General features: G+C 34.7%; 2 protein-coding genes and 1 pseudogene across 2 annotated transcripts; 1 reads left to right on the top strand and 2 right to left on the bottom strand.

Annotated features, from left to right (window-relative positions):
• Positions 1 to 1,405: 1,405 nt before the first annotated feature.
• On the bottom strand, positions 1,406 to 3,110 carry LOC122296644 (annotated as a pseudogene).
• A 1,783-nt stretch (positions 3,111 to 4,893) lies between these two features.
• LOC122296408 (pentatricopeptide repeat-containing protein At2g04860) lies at positions 4,894 to 7,211 on the bottom strand. The gene is made up of 2 exons (XM_043106079.1): positions 7,096 to 7,211; positions 4,894 to 6,938 (listed from the first exon to the last, which is right to left on the bottom strand). Exons 1-2 carry the CDS (start codon positions 7,142 to 7,144, stop codon positions 4,936 to 4,938), a joined length of 2,052 nt encoding a protein of 683 aa, XP_042962013.1. The 5' UTR covers positions 7,145 to 7,211; the 3' UTR covers positions 4,894 to 4,935.
• Positions 7,212 to 16,699: 9,488 nt separating this feature from the next.
• Positions 16,700 to 21,678, top strand: LOC122296409 (serine/threonine-protein kinase RIO1-like). The gene is made up of 12 exons (XM_043106080.1): positions 16,700 to 17,077; positions 17,902 to 18,030; positions 18,504 to 18,596; positions 18,743 to 18,822; positions 18,948 to 19,061; positions 19,250 to 19,323; positions 19,587 to 19,663; positions 19,908 to 19,991; positions 20,105 to 20,197; positions 20,374 to 20,481; positions 20,559 to 20,630; positions 21,023 to 21,678. The coding sequence occupies exons 1-12, from the start codon at positions 16,796 to 16,798 to the stop codon at positions 21,458 to 21,460; spliced, it is 1,644 nt and encodes a 547-aa protein (XP_042962014.1). The 5' UTR covers positions 16,700 to 16,795; the 3' UTR covers positions 21,461 to 21,678.
• Positions 21,679 to 22,426: the final 748 nt, after the last annotated feature.

The raw sequence follows: 22,426 nt of genomic DNA, 5'->3' as shown, positions 1-22,426 counted from the left end.
ATAATTATTTTTAAAAAAGGAAAGAATTGGGGGATATATTTAGAATTACAAAAAAATTAAAATTATATCAATATATTTTGTATTCTAGAATTAATTAAATACTATCTAGATTTAAAATTTACAAAATACCATCTAAATATAAGAAAATTACAAACATAATCCAAAAATAGAATGATGATCGAAATGCCAATTCCGGCCAAAATGGGCCAGAATTTGAAGTGAAATGGAATATGGTAGTATAGTGTACTAAATACTATACCGGGATGAAAAATTCTGCCTGTACCAACTAGTACAGAACGGATTTAAAAACTTTAGATCTGACTAATAAAAATAAATCAAATAGAGAGATACAGAAGGCACAATGGCCCTACCTTGAGAAGTATAACCTCAAAAATATGGTCCGTGTCATGGATGTGTTCGAGAGAGGCGAGTATGACAAACAAGAAGCACAATGAAGAGAAGAGGGAACCAATAGAATATGGGAACCATCAAGGAAATGGAAGCACAAATTTCTAGACACGGGAACAGAGAGAAAATGGTGAAGAGGGAAGAGTAGCGTGATGGAGAGTAGAGGATGAGAAACAAACAGGCTCGGGCCAAGAAAGAGAAAATTTCGAGAGAAAAGAGAGATGGTAGTTTTGGACTGGATTTTTATACAATAGAATATTCATATGGTCTGTATACAGTAACTTGCCAAATATGACCAACGGATGCTTGTCACTATAGCTCAAAGTAATAAACTTATTACTTTAGCTAAAGAAATGCAGGTAATTTTAGAACAAATAAGGCAAATATTTGAAGGGTGTCCAAGGTGGTAACACTAGAGCTAGACACAATAGCTTTCGGTTTGAGAAGAAAATTGAGATATCTCAATCACGCTTTAACCTTGTAGATAATAGAGAGATTGTTGATCTAGGTACATCAAACTTGGCTTTATTCCTGACAAGCTAAATCTCCCCAAAAAATGAGAGCATGAATAAGAGAGGCAATCAAGTAGAGTTGAGTATTGCCTAGAAAGTAATACAACTGGTGAATGGCACCACTTAATTTCTAGTTAGGGAAAGAAGTGGGAGTGTAGCAAATAACATTATAAAAGTAGCATTTGTTAAAAGGCAGGTTATTGATCAACTCAAATGCCAATCTCATGTTCAAAAGACCTAGTCTATAGTCACTATAAGAAAACTGCTTATTTACGACTAGTTAATTTCAGTGAAATGATTATTTTCAGCTAAAATTGGTTACAAATGATCTTTTGATTGTAATAAATTAATCACAAAAGTTCGATTTTCTTGTAGTGAGCCGAGATCCGAAGACCAATTTGATGTCATGTAGGAACAAAAACAAATTAACCTTGTTTTTTAACATAACTAAATTGAATACAAAATACGAAACATAAATACAAAACTCAAATTGAATGTAAGTATATATTGGCTAGCTATCAAGTTTGTTTTAATCACAGATCGACGATCTCGATCGGGTTGTACATTATCATGTTATGATCATTAGCTTTCACCAATATGTGTGATCCATTATGTGAACGATTGAGTTTTGTAAGCATGGGCTTCTGTGACCGAGGGAGAGTATAAAGATCACATATTCATTGTCGATTAATTTTGTGCATATGACGTTAAACTTGATTTCCCATGCCTAGTTTCCTTATATCTTCGACTAACAATGTAATGTTAAGAAATGAAGACCCTCCCTTTTCTGTTGCCTCCTTTGCCATCTCTGCAAGCTTTCTTGTTCTTTCTCTTATGTCTTCCCTTTCTTTTCCTTCGGTCATTATCTTTTCTATAGTCGCCCTAACTTCCTCCCTTTTCACCAAGACTCCAAACTTCCCTTCCTCCCTTGCGGGAACTGCTATCTCCTTCCTCACTCTCTCACCAATCTTCAAGACTTGCACAACTAACTTCTCATTAAATAATTGATTTGCAGAAAGAGGCCATGTTACCATTGGCACGCCAGCACAAACCGCTTCTAGCATTGAATTCCAGCGGCAATGAGTGAAAAACCCTCCGATCGCAAGGTGTGACAATATCAGTACTTGAGGAGCCCATCTGCAGATCAAGAGGCCTCTCCCTTTCGTCCTCTCTTCGAAACCATCCTCTGATATCCACTTCTCCAGCTCATCTTTTCCATTATTTTCTCTAATGACCCAAAGAAATGGCCTTTTGCAAGCTTCCAAGCCTAGACCAAGCTCTATTAATTGTAAAGATGTGAGGCAGCTAATGGATCCAAGACAAGCATAAACAACAGAGTTCTCAGGCCACGAGTCAAGCCACTTCAGGCACTTGTTTTTTTTTATCAATGGAGGATGTGCTACCTCTTCGAGCCTTCTCCAAGTCCGTCTTGTTGGCTAGTGAAACCGGGCCAATACACCAAACTTTATGATCTCCTTTTGCCTTGCGATACTCCTTAACATATGCTGATTCCAACTCCTCAAAACTGTTGATCACTATACCATATGCTTCTTTTTCAAAAGCCCTTATCTTTGCTTGATGATCTTTAAAGTCTTGAATGGAGTGATTCAAGCCCGATGGTAGTTGTGCTTTAGTTAACTCAATTCTTTCAGGTAAACCCGGCACTAAAAAGGGCTTTGAATTGGAGGCACTCATGTGGACCTGAGATGCGTGCAAACTATGACAACACAAGAGATTGAAACAACTTATACCATCAAATAAAAGTCTTGGAATGTTAAACTTTGCAGCAACATCAATTGTCCAAGGAAGATTCTTGTCAGCCAATATGCAGTTCGAACTCGATTCCATGTCGTCAAGTAATTCTTCTATTGGATGTTTAAGCTTACTAACAGCAACAAAGAAGTTTCTAATTAAGCCGCGTGAAGGGATTGAATCGATACTTTCACATCCCTCTGGCAGGCCCACCTCATGGAGTGGCAATTGAAGTTGGACAAGTTGGATTGGGAGGCCGGATTCAACAGCACAACCAATGATTGGCCGGAGTCGGGTAGCATTGACGGTTGTGGTGACAATCGTGATGATGACACCACGTTGTGCGAGTAGCCTGGCCATGTCAGTCATGGGAATAATGTGTCCCGGTGACATCAACGGGATCATCACAAAGTGAAGTTGGTGGTCGGCGCCAGAATATCATGATGCCATTGCAGTATTGGGATTGCTGGATCAATTGAAAAAGAATTAACCAGATTAATTATAAGGTTCAAATCCTAGACGAATACAAGTTGGGGTGTGGCTCTTCCTGCAAAAGTAGATCAACTCATCCGTCGTCAATCGCCAGTGTTTCGTGGAGCTGTGGTGACCTTTGAGCAGAACGTAGTACATACGCGTCGATATTAAAGATATATTAAAGGAATCTAGTTGGCTGTCTGTGTGGCGTTCACGTCTCCCTCAAAATTTTATGGGACGTCGTGTTTTTGTTGCATTTAGGTCCGGTTGCAGTTAATTCTCTGCTCAAAATTAAAATTTTTATTTTACTATTATAATTTTTAAATTTTTTTATATAAAATATAATAAATAATTTAATTTATTTCAATTTTTTAAAATTTTTAAATAATAATAATATTAAAATATAATATTTTAATATTTTATTTTAAAATTCAAAATTTTTTACTATCAAACCGAACTTAGGAGCTTGACCCTACTCATCATAAGATGGTTTATTGGGAAAAGATAATGGGATAACCAAATAGCACATCCAAGCGGAAATACTAATAATTTTAGGAAGGAGTTATGTTGAAGTTACTTTTGTAATTTTTTTTTAAAGTATTTTATTGATAGAAAAATTTTATATATTATATTATTATTTTATTTTTATTTTATTAAATAAAATGTAGTATATTTATTATTATTAAATGATAATTTATTATATATATTTTTTTATTATTTAATGATGATAAATATGTCACATTTTTTTTAATATAATAATAATAAGACGAGAGTATGGTATATATTATTATTTTAATAGATATAATTGATTAAAATAATTATTTTATATTTAAAAATATGAGATAACTAATTACATTAATAAAATAAATAAAAAATACGTAAAAATTAACTGTACTTAACATTTCTGTTAAGGAAAAATTACGATTCGGAGTTTCCTGCGGTCTGCATCTTTCCAAAAGTTTTATGTTCGATCGGTTTACTAAAAAGTTAGAAGTAGTATCCACAGATATGATCAAATTTCAAAATTATCGTTCTATTAGGACTGTAATGATCATCAGTACGTCATCACCAATATAAAGATGAAACATATCGTATTATGTACTGCCAGCACTTCAAAAGTTCGAGAAATGCGCAACGATCAGCATCCTAGGTCATGCTAGATCAACATGAACATTTGTCTGGTTTAGACAATGAATTGAAATGAAATTAAATAAAAATTAAATTAAATATTATTTTTATTTTGGTATTGAAAAAGTTGAATTATTTATTATATTTTATTTGAAAGTTTAAAAAATTTATAATGATTAGATGAGATAAAATTAAATAAAATCATTTCAGTATCCAAAATAGACCGGTTTTGAGAAGTTGAAAAAGTAATAGATCCTATCAATTATTGATTTGAAATAAGTTGACAACCATAGCCTGAAATTTCGATTTTAATGTGCTACGGTGGCCAATAGTCTGTCCGTCATGTCAACATTTTCTATCACGTTTTGTTTGGATAGTGAAATGAGATTAGATAATCTGTAAATAATAGTAAAATAGTTTAACTGTAAAATAGTTTAACTAATATGTTTTATGGAATTTTAGGAAGGGAATGAGAAAAAGTTAGATAAAAATATTATAATGTTAAAATATTATTAAAATATAAGTTTTTAATATAATTTTTATTTTAGTATTTGTAAAAGTTGGAATTGTTTTTTGTATTTTGTTTAGAATTAAAAATGTTTTAATGATTAAAAAAATATAGGATAAAATCAATCAACATTCAAAAAATTAAAAGAAAAACTCAGGTAGCCAAAAATTTTGTATTCAGATTCACTTTACTCAAGCACAAGTTTCTATTCATGTCTTCAAATGAAGTCATTTCAATGATGCTAACTCCTGAACAGCCATCCCCTCCACTGTCTCTCATCATGTCCCTCATCCTTGCTACATCATCCCACCTCCCTTTCATAGCATAAAGATTTGACATTAACACGAAAAACCCACCATTGCTGCAATCCAAGAAAAGTAACTTCTTGGCAAAACATTCCCCAAGCCTGACCTCTTGATGGATGCAAGCAGCGCTGAGCAAAGCTCCCCACACGGCAGAATCAGGCTTAATCTCCATATCCTTGACACAATCCATTGCTTCTTCAAACAAGCCTGCCCGAGCAAGGAGACCAACCATGCATGCATAGTGCTGCAAACCCGGCACCATGCCAAACTCTTCTCTCATGATTTGGAAGTACCTTCTTCCTTTATCAACAAGACCCCCATGAGTACAAGCAGCTAAAACACCCAAGAAGGTAATTTTATCAGGTTTTAGTCCTTGAACTTGCATTTCAGAATAACAGCCAAGAGCTTTATGCTCATGCCCATATAAACTGTAGCCTGAGATTATCGCATTCCATGTTGCCAAACATGGCTCTTTGATGCTCTTAAACACCCGTTCAGCACAATCTATTCTTCCGCACTTGGTGTACATGTCTATAAGAGCAGTTCCAACAAAATCTTCCACTTCTAGATTGTTTCTTAGGACGTAAGTATGAAGTCTCTCCCCAAACTGTAGGTATCCAAGTTGGCAACAACCTGAAAGTAAACTCGCAATGGTAATCGCATCTGGACTGTGATCAAACCTCTGCATTTGACAGAACAACTCCATGGCGTCACTTGGCCTTCCAGCCTGTACACAGCCAGATATCACAGAATTCCAGCTGATCAATGTTTTCTCACGCATCTCAAAAAACAAAGAAAAAGCAGCTTCTATATCATCAAAGTTGGAGTACATGCTTATCAGGCCATTTGCAACCAAACTATTATCACTCAACCCAATCTTTAATCCATAACCATGGAATGTGAGTCCAATGCCCAAGTGAACAGGATGTGTAATCCCATGGAGGATGCTGACCATAGCAACTGCATCCATCTTCATCTCTAATTGCTGCATTTGATTAAAGCAACCCACCACCAAATCCATCTTTCCTTTCTCAGCATGGCTTGAAATAATTGCTGTAAGGGAAACCAAGTTCTTCTGGGGAAATGACTCATAAAGCAGCTCGGCTAATTCTGTGTTCATGTACCTTGCATAAACACAAACAAGTGTAGTAATCACAGAAGTGTCATTGACAACACCAGTTTTGATTGCATAACAATGTATAGATTCAGGATGAGCATTTGCTGACAGAAGGCTCACAATGGTTACTGAATTGGCTTCCACACTCTCCTCCAGCATTTGTTTGAAGACAAGCATAGCGTCATCAAAATAACAGTTCTGCCCATAGGCGCCAATCATGGTATTCCAAGAAACCACGTTTCTCTCAACCATTTCCTCAAACAAAAGTTCTGCAGCTTCCAAATCTGCACACTTAGAATACATAGAAGTAAGCACATTCTTGACTTGAGAATCCAAATCAAGGCCAGCCTTAATTCCAAATCCATGAATAGATTTCCCTTGAAACACTAGCTCATGCTGACCACAAGATGGAACCAAACTAACCAAAGTCGTCTGACAAGGACTAAAACCCTCTCTAAGCATTTGAACAAAGAGTTCCAACGCATCAGAATCATACCCATTTCGCGAATACCCACAAATCAATACATTCCAAGTCACAACATCTCGATCACGCATATAATCAAACAACTTCTGTGCATTCTTTATACATCCCAATTTCATGCATAAATCAAGAAATGCAGTACTCACATATACAAATTGGTCAAAGCCCAATCTTACCAAGTGGGTCTGAATCTGATTTGCTTGTATCTTTTGATTGGGTGAATTCAAAGAAGAAGACGACGACGATCTACAAGCTTTAAGGAGCAAAGAGAAAGTAAGGTCATTTGGTTTCACGTTTGATTGCAGCAATTGGCGGAAAAGGCCCAACGCCTGGCCAGAGTTATTGCTTTCAACGAGTGATTTAAATACGGAATGGAAGAGAGAAAGGTTAGGACTTTTAAGGAGACTAACCGAGTAGGACAAGTTCATACTCCGGACATGTGCAGTACGGATTAAACATCCAAGCGTAGTCTCAGCGTCTTGGGTTCGACTTGCCTCCCGTAACTCACCAACAAGACATCTCCCGTTAATATTAAGACCGCATTTGGACACTGAAAAATGTCGTAATTACGTGAATACTATTAAAATAATTTCAATTAGCATATTTTATTAATATTTAGAAAGTGATAGGAGAAATTCTGAATAAAAATATTAAAAAAATAAAAAATTAATTTGAATTTATTTTTTTATTTTATTTTAAAGTTTATAAAATATTAATTTTTATATTTAAATAATGATTAGATAATAATTAAATAAAAAATTTAATACTTAAAATTAAAAATATTTTATGTTCGAATAATATTTAAAAATAAAATTACATAAAATTTTGAAAATTTTGTATTTCTCCTATGCGTCCCAAATGTCCCTAAAACTATAGGCTTACACGTCATTAAAAGAGAATGAAAAAAATAGATGACATGGGATTATGTTTTGCAAAATGACATCGCTTCGTTAGTAACCACTTAGCACCGGCAAAATGGGATTCCACAATTGGCGGTAGGGGTGGTGATTGGTATTTGTTGGTCGTCTTCATATTGTATTAAGGCATGAGTACTACATTATATGAATCAACTCGAAACATGATAATTTTAATTAAATGGACCTTAAAACTCTAACATGACCTATATAAATAATAGGTGATACGACACGATCTGCTTAATCCATTAACAATTATATTTTGTTGAGTTAATTTGAAAAATGCCCATTTTACCTGTTTGACTCGTTTTAACCTATTTCATATAAATTGGTTGAGCGACTCGTCTATTTATTTTTTAATCTAATTAATATAATTTTATATAAAATGTAAGTATAAATATATAAATCATTCACAATTACAATTGGCTTCATAATAAAATAATTTATTATTAATATCCAAATCAATAATATATAAGAAATTAATATTTTCATATAATAAAATTATATTTAAAAAAAAAAAAAAGCTTAAGGGCATGGTTGGAGTTGCGTTAGGGGTATTAAAAAATGCTTAAATAACTTTTAGGAGACTTAAAAAAAATGCATAAATAGTCTTAAAGAATCTTTAAGGATAAAATTAGGTTATTTGGGTATTATATATTAAAGTACTTTCCTCAAACAATTTGATATTTTTCCTCAAACATTCTTTTTTCGGATAATGCGGAACATAATTTAAATTTTAAGAAAGACTATCAATGAGAATACATATATAACTTTAAGATAATTACAACTTTGCGCTTTAATCTTATCATAGCTACTACACTGCAACCTTCAAATGACTTTTTATGTCAGTGCTAACTCAAAAAGCACTTCTTCTTCTTTTTTATATATTGTTTTCAAATAAATATAACATATTTGAAAGTGCTTTAAACGTATGACTACTAGACAGTAAATAACTTTTTAATAGAAAAGCTTATTATTTAAACTCTACAATTATAAACCTTAAGCTAAAAGTTATATTACCCATCACAATCTCAAACATGTACTAATTTTTTGAGATATTGAATAGTCAAATACTAATATTAATATTACATATTTTCAACAATAAAAAAAATATTTTATTGTGAATGTGGAGATAAGTGCCTCGACCATGGTTGGCAAGCTAGAAAAGTTGCCAATTGTGAAGGTTAGAATGAGGAGCTGAAGAGCCTAGTGAACTCAAACAAGACAAGAGTTACCAGCCCAAGGCAAGATATGATTACTCACCCAGGATGAGCATGATCAAGGATTAACCAAACCAAACATGAAAACTTTTTGACATAACATGGAAGGGCTTAGAAAAGTGATAGTGCCATAGGTAGAAGCCACATTCCATCTGAAGAGTCAAATCTGAAGTGGTTTTGCAATAAAAGGTGAAGGCTAGACGAGTCACATCGTTCGACACAGCAGTACGACTTAAGCCATGCTCAAGGAAAGTTAGAGGACTAAGCGTGCAGACTATGCTTGGCAGTCTATCTTTGTCATCATGTAATGTGATAGAGAATGATTAAAGGAAATCCTTACTATATATATGGAATCAGAGATCGGTCAGAAATGACGTATGACAATCCCACTCCATCTAAAGGATCTAAATGTGAGACAATATCTCACTTTTGAGACTTTATTTACCAAGATCTGGCAACTGCTTCGGAGAGTAAGAAGAGAAGAGGCAACGAAAGAACTTCCGACGTAGGAAGGTAGGTTAGCTTCTAAGATAAAGTTGAGTAATGTGGGGGTGAATGTTATATGTAAGAGGAATTGCATATTTATGTGATTTTCCCCTATTCTACAAAAATGAATAAATGTTTCAAGCATTATGTTTATAATATTTTTGATGTTTTAACTATTTTTTATCTCTGATGCTAAAACTCTGTGTGGTAACCCTTGATCTTGGTATAGGTGAAACAAAAATCGGTGAACTAGTAAACTGGACCAGATTAGTGGGTTTGGTCCAGTCCCGATTGAGGGTTCGATCGCCATGCCAAATATCAAAGAAAAAATAGTTCCTAGATCCCTTTCAAATAGCATAACTAACAAGGCTAACAAAACTCTTACAACCTTTTCTAATGAACTTCTAAAGACCCGCACAACCTCCCTTACCCCATTAGAACACCAATCCCCCAAAAACTTGCATATTTTTGGTCAATAACCTCATTCCAAAGTGACTTCCCGGTCAATAACCTCATTCCAAAGTTACTTCCCTTCCAATTAATATCTCCATAATCATTTTCCTAACAAAGTTTTATTAAAGACCCTTGAATTAAGAATACACAAACCTCCATTCGAAATAGGAGAACAAACTTTATTCTAACTAACCAGATGGAATTTAGTTTCCTCTCTCTTCCTACCCCACATAAAGGCATGTAAAAATTTCTCAATTTGGTTGGCCACCCCTATAGACAATTGAAATAAAGATAAAAAGTAAGTGGAAAGATTGGAAACGGTACTCTTGATTAAAGTAGTTTTGCCCCCTTCAGATAGATATAACCACTTCCAATTAACCAACATTTTCTCAATCGTCTCAACAACCCTATCTCATATGTCATTAGCCTTAAAAGGCACCTCCAATGGAAGACCTAAATATTTCATAGGTAAACTTGCCTAACTATTAATGTTTTACACCATCTCACTATAACCATCTCAGACTTTCCAATATTCATCTTAAGACTTAAGACAGTTTCAAAACATAATAAGAGCACTCTTAATGGAATATGCATATGCAAAAAAAGAGTCACTTTTAGCTATTACAGACCAAAAGTTGGCTGCAATGGATTATGTAAAGTCAAAAAGTTTGGCTTTTAGCTACAATATTTGCAAAAGTAAAGTCAAATTTGGTGTAAACTGTTCAATGACCAAATGTTTAGTTTATTATTTTTTTGGTAACACTCTCTTTCTTCCCTCAACATTTTTTTTAGAAAACTGTCAGTTTCTTTGGCTTTTACTGCAACAATTAATATCAATAAGGTTTATTAGAATTATATTGAATTTATTCTTTGGCATTTATATTGAATTTTAGATAAGTTTAATTAGACATTTGTGGTTATTAATATTAAATGACAATTAAAAATATGATTTTTAACCAATAATTTAATTAGAATATAATTACTAATTAAAATATAATTAGTATAATGGCAAAATATGATATAAATAAATATATTAAAAAATATATTAAATTAATATTATTTTATTATTATATAAAGAATAAATAGATAATTCAATGTGGGGACTTGTGTGAATGGAATAGTCAAAAGTTAAATTTATCTCATATTCATCAAAAATATCATTTCACTTTAGCTAATCCATTGAAGATGCTCTAACATTGCCATTAGGACATGAATCTAACCACAAGTAGCATCGCATGAAATAAAAGTGTCCTATGCAAAAAGAAGATGAGAAAGTGTGATGGACTCATTATTAGCATTCCACCAAAACATCCGAAATAAACCTCCCCCCAACAGCGATATCCACCATCCGACCCAATGCCTCTATAATAATGACAATTGTGAAAGTGTCCAGAATTGGAGTTTGTGGCTGTTGATATGTTGCTAGACTTTAAGTGGGTCAACACTTAGGTAGTGGGTGTTTATGAAAGAATTCTCTGTTTATGAAAGAATACTCGTGTTTAAGTGGGTCAACACGAGTATAAGGTTTAAATGGAACAAAAATTCTCTGTGTAATTACTTTTGTATACACTTCTGTGCATTTCAGTGATATGATTGATTATGTATTAAAAATAATTAATCTAGCCAATCATATTAGTGGAGTGTACAAAGAGCACGTAAAATTGGTTGTACGTAACATTACTCTAAATAGAATAAGAGAAATTATCATAGTGATAACGTGTTTTTGTTGAATGGGGAAGAAATGAAATCTAATTAGTTGTTGGGAGTCTGGAAATAAATGAAAGACTAAGGTGCCGTTTGGATTGTGAATTGCGATGAGATGAATTGAGACGAAAGTTGAATAAAATATTATTTTTTTAATATCATTATTGTTTTGGAATTTAAAAATATTAAATTTTTTTATTATATTTTGTATGAAAATTTAAAAAAATTATAGTGATAAGATGAGATGAGATGAAATATTTTTACTATCCAAACAGGGCCTAAATTGGACCATGAGCAATTTTTGTCTACATTGTTTTCTATTAAATAAACCATATGGACTTGGGTCCCGTTTAGATAATGAAAGTATTTCATCTCATCTTATCATTATAATTTTCTTAAATTTTTACATAAAATATAATAAACAATTTAAAACTTTCAAATCTAATAAGATTTTATTTAACTTTTAATTTTTATCTCATCTTAACTCACTATCTAAACAGCACCTTAATATCTATATTGATAACTGTGATAATGCATTTAAAAACCTTGAAATTTTGTTTCAACTCTCGTTATTGGTCTTGTGAGAGCATTGGCATTGGCTTCATCAAAGTCATCTTTAAAATTTGATGAAAAGTGCATGTTTTCCATAAGTCGAAGACCTCCTTAGCCATATCCCTACATTGGATTAGCCATTTGATTCATCAAAATAATAATATAATATTATTTTTTAATAATAATATTTATATTTTTTTTAATAATAATATTTATATTTTTTTTAATAATAATATTTATATTTTTTTTCATATTTTGCAATTACACTAACCATTGGTTAATTAATAATTTAATTTGATACTTAAATTATTGTTTTCCAACTAATTTTTTTCCTTTACCTAATTATACAACAAACACATTTTGCCAACCCTTTTTCTAATATTAACATTTTATATTAATATTAACAGAGGTATCTTAACCACATCATTTAGAATACTATAATGCTAATATACAAACAGATGCATGTGGCTAAACCACCCAAATTACTCTACAATATCACTTCCAATAAAATTGCAAGTGTAATCAAATCTTACAAGGATTTTAAGGGCCTAGCTAAGAAAGTAAAGCTCTAAGAAAGTAAGCACGTAAGGGAGTATCAACAAAAGCACTCCCAAGATGAAATGCCTCCTTGAATTAATAATCTAGTTTACAAAAGCTTGTGACTTCTACAAATGCATCTCAAAACATATTTTAGCCTAACCCTCTGCAAGCTTCAAATTATCCAGGTCTTTGAAGTTGAGCAAATTGTTTCTCATAGCCTTTTCATTTGTAATGACTTTAGTTGGTGCCACCAAGTGCAAGAGTACTTGGGAAGAAAAACAAATCACCAGTCATTTTATAATCATTAATCTTTAAAGAATATACTAAATTTTGGAACAAAAACAAGAACTTTAAAGCATACAAACCCACAAACAAAATTGCAAGAAATGGGGATTGGGCTACCCTTGATCATTGTATGGTTTGATTTTCTTGCACTGGGCATGGTGAAAGTTTAAGGTCAAAGGTCATGAATTCCTAAAAAAGATGAGTAGTTGTAAGTTAATATACCAGCTAGTATAAAGCAGAAACACCTTGGAAATCAAGGTGAATTGCAAGAGAAAGCATTTAATCTAGAGCCCTTTATGCTTTTTGTAATGGTTAAAGTTAATGCACTCTATAATCCTTGAAAACATGTCGAACCAGGCATCCAAACAAAGAAATTAAAAATAAAAGAAACAAAAAGATGAAACATATAAAACCTACCAACAGCTTGATTACTCTACCAAGGCCATTTTTTCTCCTCTTGCACAGTGACTTTACATATCTTCACACCTGAATTCACACGTATCTTCACACATATTTACACACATATCTTCACACACGAAAATCAAATGGGATATGTTTTTAGTATTTTTCTTTAGGTCAGCAAACAGAAAAATGCCCATTTCTAGACAACAAACAAGGTTTGTAATTTCATCTTCACTCTTGAATTTCTACATCTAAGATACGAATACATAATATAACTCATCTTTGCCATTCAACAATGAGCCAACAACTGAAAATTTCTACTGCAATTATCACTTTCAGTGTTGCAACAGTCTCATAAAATGAATATTAACATTTTTGGAACCTATAATTAACTCTTAGTAAACAATTAAAATATAATGAGTGTTATTAGCAAGATAATAACACATAAAGGAACTCAACAATATCATCAATATGCATTGGAATTCATCTATAAAGGAACTCAGTTTAGCACACAAACACAGAGGCATAAAGCTCAAAATGGTTTTTCATGCTGCTTTTACCTTACACCCACCTGAGCACAAAGTAAGGAGTAACAGCTTCCCCATATCCTTGTGAATTCTGCAACCACAAAAATTGAAAAAATGCAGGTTAACAAATGGAAGGGATTTTAACCAAATAAATTTCGTTTCCAGAGGCGGGGGTGGGGGGGAGCAAAAAGGCATACTGATTTTTTGAGGAAAAATAGAAGCCCGTTGTACTGGCATCCCCTAGACCCAGTAGTGATTTCTTGGATTGGGCAATGATTTCCCCGACCTCTCAAGCGTGATTTACTCGAACGACACCACTAGGATTTCCTCATGCTCCCTCAAGCGCAATTTAGATGGAAAAGGGTGAGTTTATGAGGTTGGGTTTAGTGAAACCTAAATAAAAAATGGAGAGAAGGCGGGAGAGGGAGTGTTAGGCTCTAGAGGGAAGAGAGAAAAGGAAGAAAAAAAATGGAGAGGAAAAATTGACAGGGAGAAATGGAACTTTTTTTTGGATTAACGGGTGAAAGAAACTTTTTTTTGGAACTCTACTTGATCACTGAGTTCCAGAAATTTTTTCCAAGCAAAAATAGAGCAAAAACAGATAGCAAAAGCCCCAATCGGGGCTCACCATAAATCAGTAAGATCAAACCAAACTAGGATTGCAGGAAAAACAAATCCAACGAACCTGAAGATGAACTTCAACGCACGAATCTGTCCGGTCCTTGCGCTATACAAAACCCAAGATGAACCTGTTCCAAGAATCAAAGGAACGAAGAATAATAAATAGCTTGAAAACGAGAGAAAGAGAGAAAGGGGAAGAGAAAACTTACAGCCAGCCTTGGAGAAGAAGCTCGTTTGAAAATCAGTCCAGATCAGAGTGATTCTTGTGAAGAATCCAAGTGCTGTTTCGGTGGATTGAAGATGACCGAGTGCTGTTTCGTGCGAGAAATGAAAAAGAGAGAGGGGGAGAGAAAATGCGGAGAGGAAAATAAAGAGGGAAAGGAAAAAGTTGTTCGGTAATGGGAATTAAAATCGAGTAAAATAATAAGAAGATGAGTATGCAGTAGTGATGACTTGCAAAATTTCATATTGCAGAATATACAAGATCGCTCGAGCGGAGGCTTTTGGCTGCTCGAGCGAATTCAGGCAGATTCAAACGCTCGACTGCCGCTCGACAGGGAGTTCGAGCGGGTTGCTGGAAAACAAGGTTCGCTCGAGTGGAGACATTGGCCGCTCGAGCGAAATCAGACAGAGTTGAACGCTCGATGTGCGCTCGACACCCCGCTCGAGCGAACATCGTATTTTGACAGATTTAAGGTTTTCCGCTGTCACACCATATAAAAGGAAATTTTCACTCTAGGGCCGCGACTTTTGACTGGAGAACACTTTTTGGGATAGAAAAACATAGCTAGAGGGATTCAAATCATCTGTTTTGGAGAGGGAATTCCAATTATTGCACGTATGTTGGAATCATACATGAGAACGGACGGGAGAAAAGCGTTAAATCGTTCCCTTGAGCTTTTGAAGACGAGTTGCGGCTGCAAGGAGGATTTTTCAGTGTTTATTTTCTTCCAATCTTCTCAGAACAATTATGATGAATTCGTTTATGTTGAATTCCATTTCTAGTATGAGCTAAATTTTCTTCATTCTAGGAAAATGATGTAACCTATTTCCGAACTATGCTTGATTGTCTACGCTAATTTAATGCAATTCTCTCTTTATTTATCTGATTTATTCTGAGTTTATTACTTCTAATTAACTGGTCATTGATTAGATGATTTTTAATCTTGTGATTTGCTATCGAAAGAGAGAATCATAGGGTAGATCTTGAATATTTCAGCATAGGTAAGTATAGAGATCGAAAGACTTGTATGAACCTATGTAGTAATTAAATCATTGATCTTATTGCTTTCTTGATTATTAAATTTGCATATTCTTGTGTGAATTGATAAACAAGAATCATTTCCAATTGACTATCGAAAGAGACTTTTGGATGAATTAGAGATTTGCTAATAGATAAAAGAGAATTAAATTAAGTTAGTTGGATGAGAAAAGCATAGTAAAGAATTAGGTGAAATCGATTTCCTAGAAGTTTTCTTCCCCATTAAGTTAATCTTCGAACGTCAGTTTTATTTCCTTTGCATATTTCTCTTTGAGTCGATTTTAGTTTAAATTGCAACTACAAAAATCTTAGTGATTCCTCTAGATAAAATCAAGTTTAGTATAATTTTGGTATTTGATAAAAGTAAGATACCAATCCCTGAGGACGATTCTCTTGTTATTACTTTACTATAAAACTACGATACTGTGTACTTGCAGTTTTACACCGGTCAAGAATCGAAAGAACGAAGAATAATAAATAGCTTGAAAACGAGAGAAAGAGAGAAAGGGGAAGAGAAAACTTACGGCCAGCCTTGGAGAAGAAGCTCGTCTGAAAATCAGTCCAAATCAAAGTGATTCTTGTGAAGAATCCAAATGTTCTTTCGGTGGATTGAAGATGACCGAGTGCTGTTTCGTACGAGAAATGAAAAAGAGAGAGGGGGAGAGAAAATGCGGAGAGGAAAATGAAGAGTGAAAGGAAAAAGTTGTTCGGTAATGAGAATTAAAATCGAGTAAAATAATAAGAAGATGAGTATGCAGTAGTCTCTCATATTTGAAGTAAACTATAAATTTACTGTAGGTCAAAACTTGCCATTTACTGGTTTGACTAATCCAATGCAGTGGCTTTTTATACATATTCATCATTTTATATATTTGCATTGGCTTTTGATGAAGCCAATATCAATGTTCTGATAAGCATAAAATGCTGCTTGGGTATGTGGGGATATTTGGACTTGCGTTGTTAATGGGTTGGGGCTGTCTGGGCCGAAGCCCATCTCCACCAATTGCAGAAATAAAGTTTGAGACTTTTCTTTTCCTGAAAATATGTTTTGCGTTTGAGAGAAAAGTATTTATACCTACACATTCCTCAGAAGAAACCGAGGGAGACAGAGAATAAAGATTGCAAAACCCTAACGGGAAGCTGGGATGGCATATATGGAAGTGAAACCAGTAGACCTAGAAGAAGAAAAAGAGAAAGAGGAAGATGAAGAAGAACCTTCGTGGTCATCTGACTCAGAAGTCGGAGACACGTTGGACTGGCTGGACTCCAAGGACGATGACCAAGCTGTCGGGGGGAATTTTATGATCAATTCTTGGCGTCCCAATGCTCATGGAGGGCGTCATTCTCGACATAATACATCCACGCTCCAGCCGCTCTCCAATCGGAACCAGAGGTTCACCCATCACATTCGCGCTTCGCCTTTGGAGGTATATGTAACTTCTTTGCTTATATTTATTCTTTGTGCAATTTTCCAATAGGAATCAATGGTAAGTGTTTCATTTTGTATTTTTGCTCAATTATAAGTTAACTGTGGCTTATCATCCACAGAGGCAGCAACGGGTTGTTTTTCTTTTTTTTTTGTTGAGTAAAATTGCTCATATAGTTCGTAATGACCATAAATTAGTTTCAGCTTCTGGGTATTATTATACTAATCATCTTCAAAATAATTGGACAGTTTTGGTTTCGATTATGTTGGTAAAATTCGGGTAAGTATGTGATATACAATTTAGATTGTCTTTTCAACACGTTTGGAGATAGTTGGTTTGTCAAAAGGTAATATCTTAGAGCTTTTTTGGCACCGAAGATTGTGTTTTCAACGCTAAAGTGGGATTTTGAAACATTTTGTAGGAAAAAATGTGTTTCTGCTAATTGCATAGTTTTTTTTATTAGCACTGCAAGTCCGACAATAAAGTCCAGAATAATCCCTAGGGTGCACAAGCCCTTGGCAAGGAATTTCCTTTAAGTACACCTTGGGTAATTCAAAGGGAAGCTCCCATAGTCTGATGATTCGAACTATGGACTCCTATGGGGAAGCTCCCAATTGAATCAACCCCCCTAGGAGTTCTAATTGCATGGTTGGTTTATCCTTTTATTTAAGACTAGTCTTCATGATAAACAGTCTAGTTACTTGATATATATATTTTTTATGTATGTATCTATGTATGCCTGTTTCCATGTTTGGGTTGGTTATGTTTGATTTGATATGTTTGCTTCTAGTTTTCAGTTTTAACCGATTTGATTGATAGTGCAGGAGTGGGAGGGGAGGTTGAATGTGGGCATGTCAAACTCTGTGACGACTGCCATTCGAGAAAGTGTTCGAGATATGGCCATTGGTAAAACTAAAACAACTGAGAAAGCAGACCGTGCGACTGTTGAGCAGGTAAACCTTTAGTAAACTTTTGTCAACATTTTATAAGTACGAAAAAAAGGATCAAATGGTAGGCTTTCATAGTTTATCTTATTTTTTAGATTCTGTTGTTTTCTTTTATTCGAGTTGCTATTCATTGTAGGGATGCATTACACCCGGTGTGTTGAAGAAGATATTAGAAATTTTTTTTGGGCTATTTATCTTCCTGACCCTCGGTAGTGTATAGTCTCTCTTTTAGTACTTTAGCATAATCAACAATGATGTTCAATAATCTAACCATTTTTTGCCTTTTAAGAATTAGGTTTTTAAATGGTTGTTATCATAACTTGGTTGTGTTGGGAACATAGCTGCATTATTTTTCTGACCAGCCCTCATTTCAATTTATAACATGTTTTTGAAGATTGTTTGTAGCTTCATATTTTTTGCTTTGGATGCATGAAAAACTAGATTACATGGAATACCTAACTAATGTCCAATTCCTCCAGGCCATTGATCCTAGGACTCGCATGGTTTTATTCAAGATGCTAAATCGAGGCGTATTTCATGATATAAACGGCTGCATTTCAACTGGAAAAGAAGTATGCAGACGCTGCTACCTTTAGTTTCTGTACCGATGCCTCCTGTATTTTCTTGTTTCATTCTTAGGATGTCGGTATCGTTGGGTTAAATGTCCTTATCATGCAATCGTTTTACTTTTCATTTTTTTTTTTTTTGGTTGTGACAGGCGAATGTTTATCATGCAACCAGATCTAATGGTCAGGAACTGGCAATCAAAGTATATAAAACTTCTGTTCTTGTATTTAAGTATGTCTAGGCAGCACTTTTAGTTTGCTCGTGAATTTTACTTGCAATAAAGTCCATGGATCAGAGGCCGTGTACTTGTTTGTGGGTTAGTAATGAATTTAACTTGTTGCACCTAAAAATAACAGGGACAGAGATCGTTATGTACAAGGTGACTACCGTTTCAGATATGGATACTGCAAGCATAACCCCAGGAAAATGGTAAAAACATGGGCTGAGAAAGAGATGAGGAACCTTATGAGGTAAGGCCAACACATTGTTCCTGATGATTTCACTTATCATTAGGATATTGAACTTTAGTGGAAAGTAAATGAGATATCAAGTTCTGGTGGAGTAGAAATGCGATCTTGTGGCATATTCTGAAGTTGTCCCAGTTTTTTGAGAATCGGTCCTGTCATCTAGTGTTTAATACGGTCGTTGTGAAGTGCAGGCTAAAGGCAGCGGGAATTCGGTGCCCAACTCCAATTCTTTTGAGACTTCATGTTCTGGTCATGGAGTTCATAGGTATTGTATTGATAATCACTTATAAAAAAAAACAGTTAATCTCCTATAAAAAAGAATCGTGTTGATGGTAGATGTGCCAGTTGTCTGTAGTTCTGGTAGTTATCATCAATACAGAATGAATACATTCATAGCCAGTTAAATCAAGCGTTTATTGTAGATATTTCTTCTTTTCCTTCTAATTTGGTCTCGTGTATGGAATTGGGTTTTGGCTTCAAACGTACAGTTACATCTCTTGTTGAATTTTGGTCTTTATGCTTGCACAGGAAAAGCAGGTTGGGCTGCACCTCGTCTTAAGGATGCTGTTTTATCTCTGGACAGGTTATGTGAAGGTTATGTGGAGGTGTGTCCATATTTTTTTAGCCATTCTTCAGGAATTCTGGGTTGTGTAAAGTGGAACCTGATTTCTAGGAGGTTCCCACATGGCCCCCGTGGGGGCCGGGGTTTAAATTAGTTTAGTGGTTTCTGCCATATGAGATGGTGGAGCAAATGCTTCTATGATAACTTTCTTTTGGCAATTGAAAAAGACCATGTATTATTTTGCAATCGTGTTTAAATGATAAAGTATTTTCTGCATTCTATTTCAGATGATTATTGCAATGCGGACACTATATCAGAAGTGCAAACTGGTGCATGGAGACCTCAGCGAGTATAATATACTTTATTTTGAGGTGGGTGTGTGTGTGTATGTGCATGCGCATATATGTTCATCCTTTTCTTTCCTAATATTCAATTGATTCCATGTGCACTTGGTGAACATCTAGATTTATCTTGTGATTTGCAGGGTCACTTGTATATTATAGATGTCTCTCAATCAGTTGATCTTGACCATCCCCATGCCCTCGATTTCCTTCGTGAAGATTGTCTTCATGTTTCAGTATGTTCTTTATGAAAATATCCAACAAAAACGTTTATAATCAGTAATAAGAGTTTTTTCTTATCATTAAAGAAGAAATTTTAATAATGAGAGGAGGCATAGCTCAAGTAAATCAGACTTTCATTTTTCGGCTTAGTATCAGCAGTATGAGTTAATTGCGCATTGGTGACATGCAGGATTTCTTTAAAAAACATGGTGTAGCTGTTATGACAATTCGAGAACTCTTTGATTTCATAGTCGATCCTTCTATTTCTGATGAAGCTGTGGATGGTTATCTGGAAAAGGTTTGTTGCTTTAGACTGTCAAATTTACACAGGACCACCAGGAGATCTTTATTGTGACTGCTTCCAACTTATTTTAGGTGCAACAAAAGATTTTGGCTAGAGGAGACATATCTGTGGAGGATGAAATTGCAGACTGTGTCTTTGTGCAGGTAACTTTCTTGGCAGTGGTATATCATGTTACTGGAGTTTCGTTTCGTGTGTACACAGGCAAAGCATTCCTGAATAGAACCACTGCCCGTATCTTTGAAAACAATCCTTACACTATGTTAAATTTTAAGATATTGACATTTCCCTCAGTTTGATTTGCATAATACTCATAAATTCATGAAATGGGATATTACTTTTCGTCTTGGTTTTTATGTGTACTGAAGTTGGGGTTCAGATTTGATACTTGAAGCTGGTGTGAGTGTGTGTACATCTTTGCATGTATGGGTATGTGCACTTCTGAAAACCTGAAAGATTCAGTGATAGAATGGACCCCATTAAATTGTGATTATGTAAAAATGGTTGAATGTTCTGTTTGTTTTGTATGTTTTTACAGTCATTCATCCCAAAGACCCTAGAACATGTAAAGAATGCTGAGGAGGATGTGCAACGGATAACCAGTGGCCAAGACACGGGAGATATGTACTATCAGACTATCACGGGACTCAAGCATGCTCTTTCAATTGCTCAGCGTACTCCCATTGAAAAAGAAGCAGACCCTGGTAAAGATTCCTCTGTTAATCCAGCGGCTCAGTCTAGTCCTCTCACGAGTGTAATTGAGTCTCAAGATGTCAGTGATGAAGAGAACTCAAGCGATACAGAAGGGAGTTCCTCCTCAGAAACTGAGTTAGAGGTTCCTGTGGACAAGAAAGCTGCTAGAAAAGAGAACAAAAAGAAAGTAAAAGAGGAGAAGAGGGAGGCTCGGAAGAGTAAAGTGCCTAAAGCCGTGAAGAAAAGAAAGAAGAAGTTGGCCAAAGCTCACAAGACTAGATAGCTGGTAGCAGTAACTTATAATACAAAGTTGTATCACTAGAACATCACTCATAGGGGTTGCTCTTGTATATGACCCGTGTACTTGGGGTTTGCCTATTATTATGATCAATAAAGTTTTATTTACTGATTAAAAAAAAAAAAAACCATGTTTTATTTATTTGGGTAATTTTGCAAACGTTTATTTTTCATTACAAGAGAAATGGAACAATTTTGGCACCAGAGTATTCGCAAACTTTCTTCCTGGATCTTGTTCTTTTAATTTTATCCTTAAGTTCTGTAACTTGTAGACGTATTTGATGTGGGCAATGAAGATATGAATGGATTTGTTAAACCTTTAATTTACAGCGTTGTTGGGTTATTTGGAGCCGCATGTAATTCATGAAGCCAGCCTTTCCTCAATCTTCTGGTTGAGGCGCGCATTTTCATACTTGGAGATTGGTTTTATAATGCAAACATAAAACACCTCAATGATATTATATTTAATCTCCATTTTAAGATGTTAACTCGACCTTTCTCGCTATAATAAACCTGTTCGGTGAAGCTTTAGTCTAGGTACTTTGTGTATGTGTGTGTGTGTGAACTCGACCTTTCTCGCCATAATCAACCTGTTTGTTTGGTGAAGCTTCAGTCTAGGTACTTAGATATGTGTGTGTTTGGGTGCCCGTTTCCATGTTTGGGTCAGTTGTGTTTGATTTGCTATATATGTGTAGGTACTTAGATTTTTGTGTGCTTGTTTCCATGTTTAGGTCAGTTGTGTTTGATTTGATATATGTGTAGGTACTTAGATGTGTGTGTGCGCCCGTTTCCATGTTTGGGTCAATTGTGTTTGATTTGATATGTTCGTGTCTAATTTTCAGTTTTGACCAATTTGATTGATACTGATAGTGCAGGAGTGGGAGGGGAGGTTGAATGTGGGCACGCGACAGCCATTCGTGAAAGTATTTGAGAGATGGCCATTGGTAAAACT

The sequence above is a fragment of the Carya illinoinensis genome, chromosome 15 (assembly GCF_018687715.1).
Source record: "Carya illinoinensis cultivar Pawnee chromosome 15, C.illinoinensisPawnee_v1, whole genome shotgun sequence".
NCBI classification, from domain to species: domain Eukaryota; kingdom Viridiplantae; phylum Streptophyta; class Magnoliopsida; order Fagales; family Juglandaceae; genus Carya; species Carya illinoinensis.
Note: the sequence above shows the minus strand (reverse complement) of the source record. Positions and strands in the feature narration are given on the sequence as shown.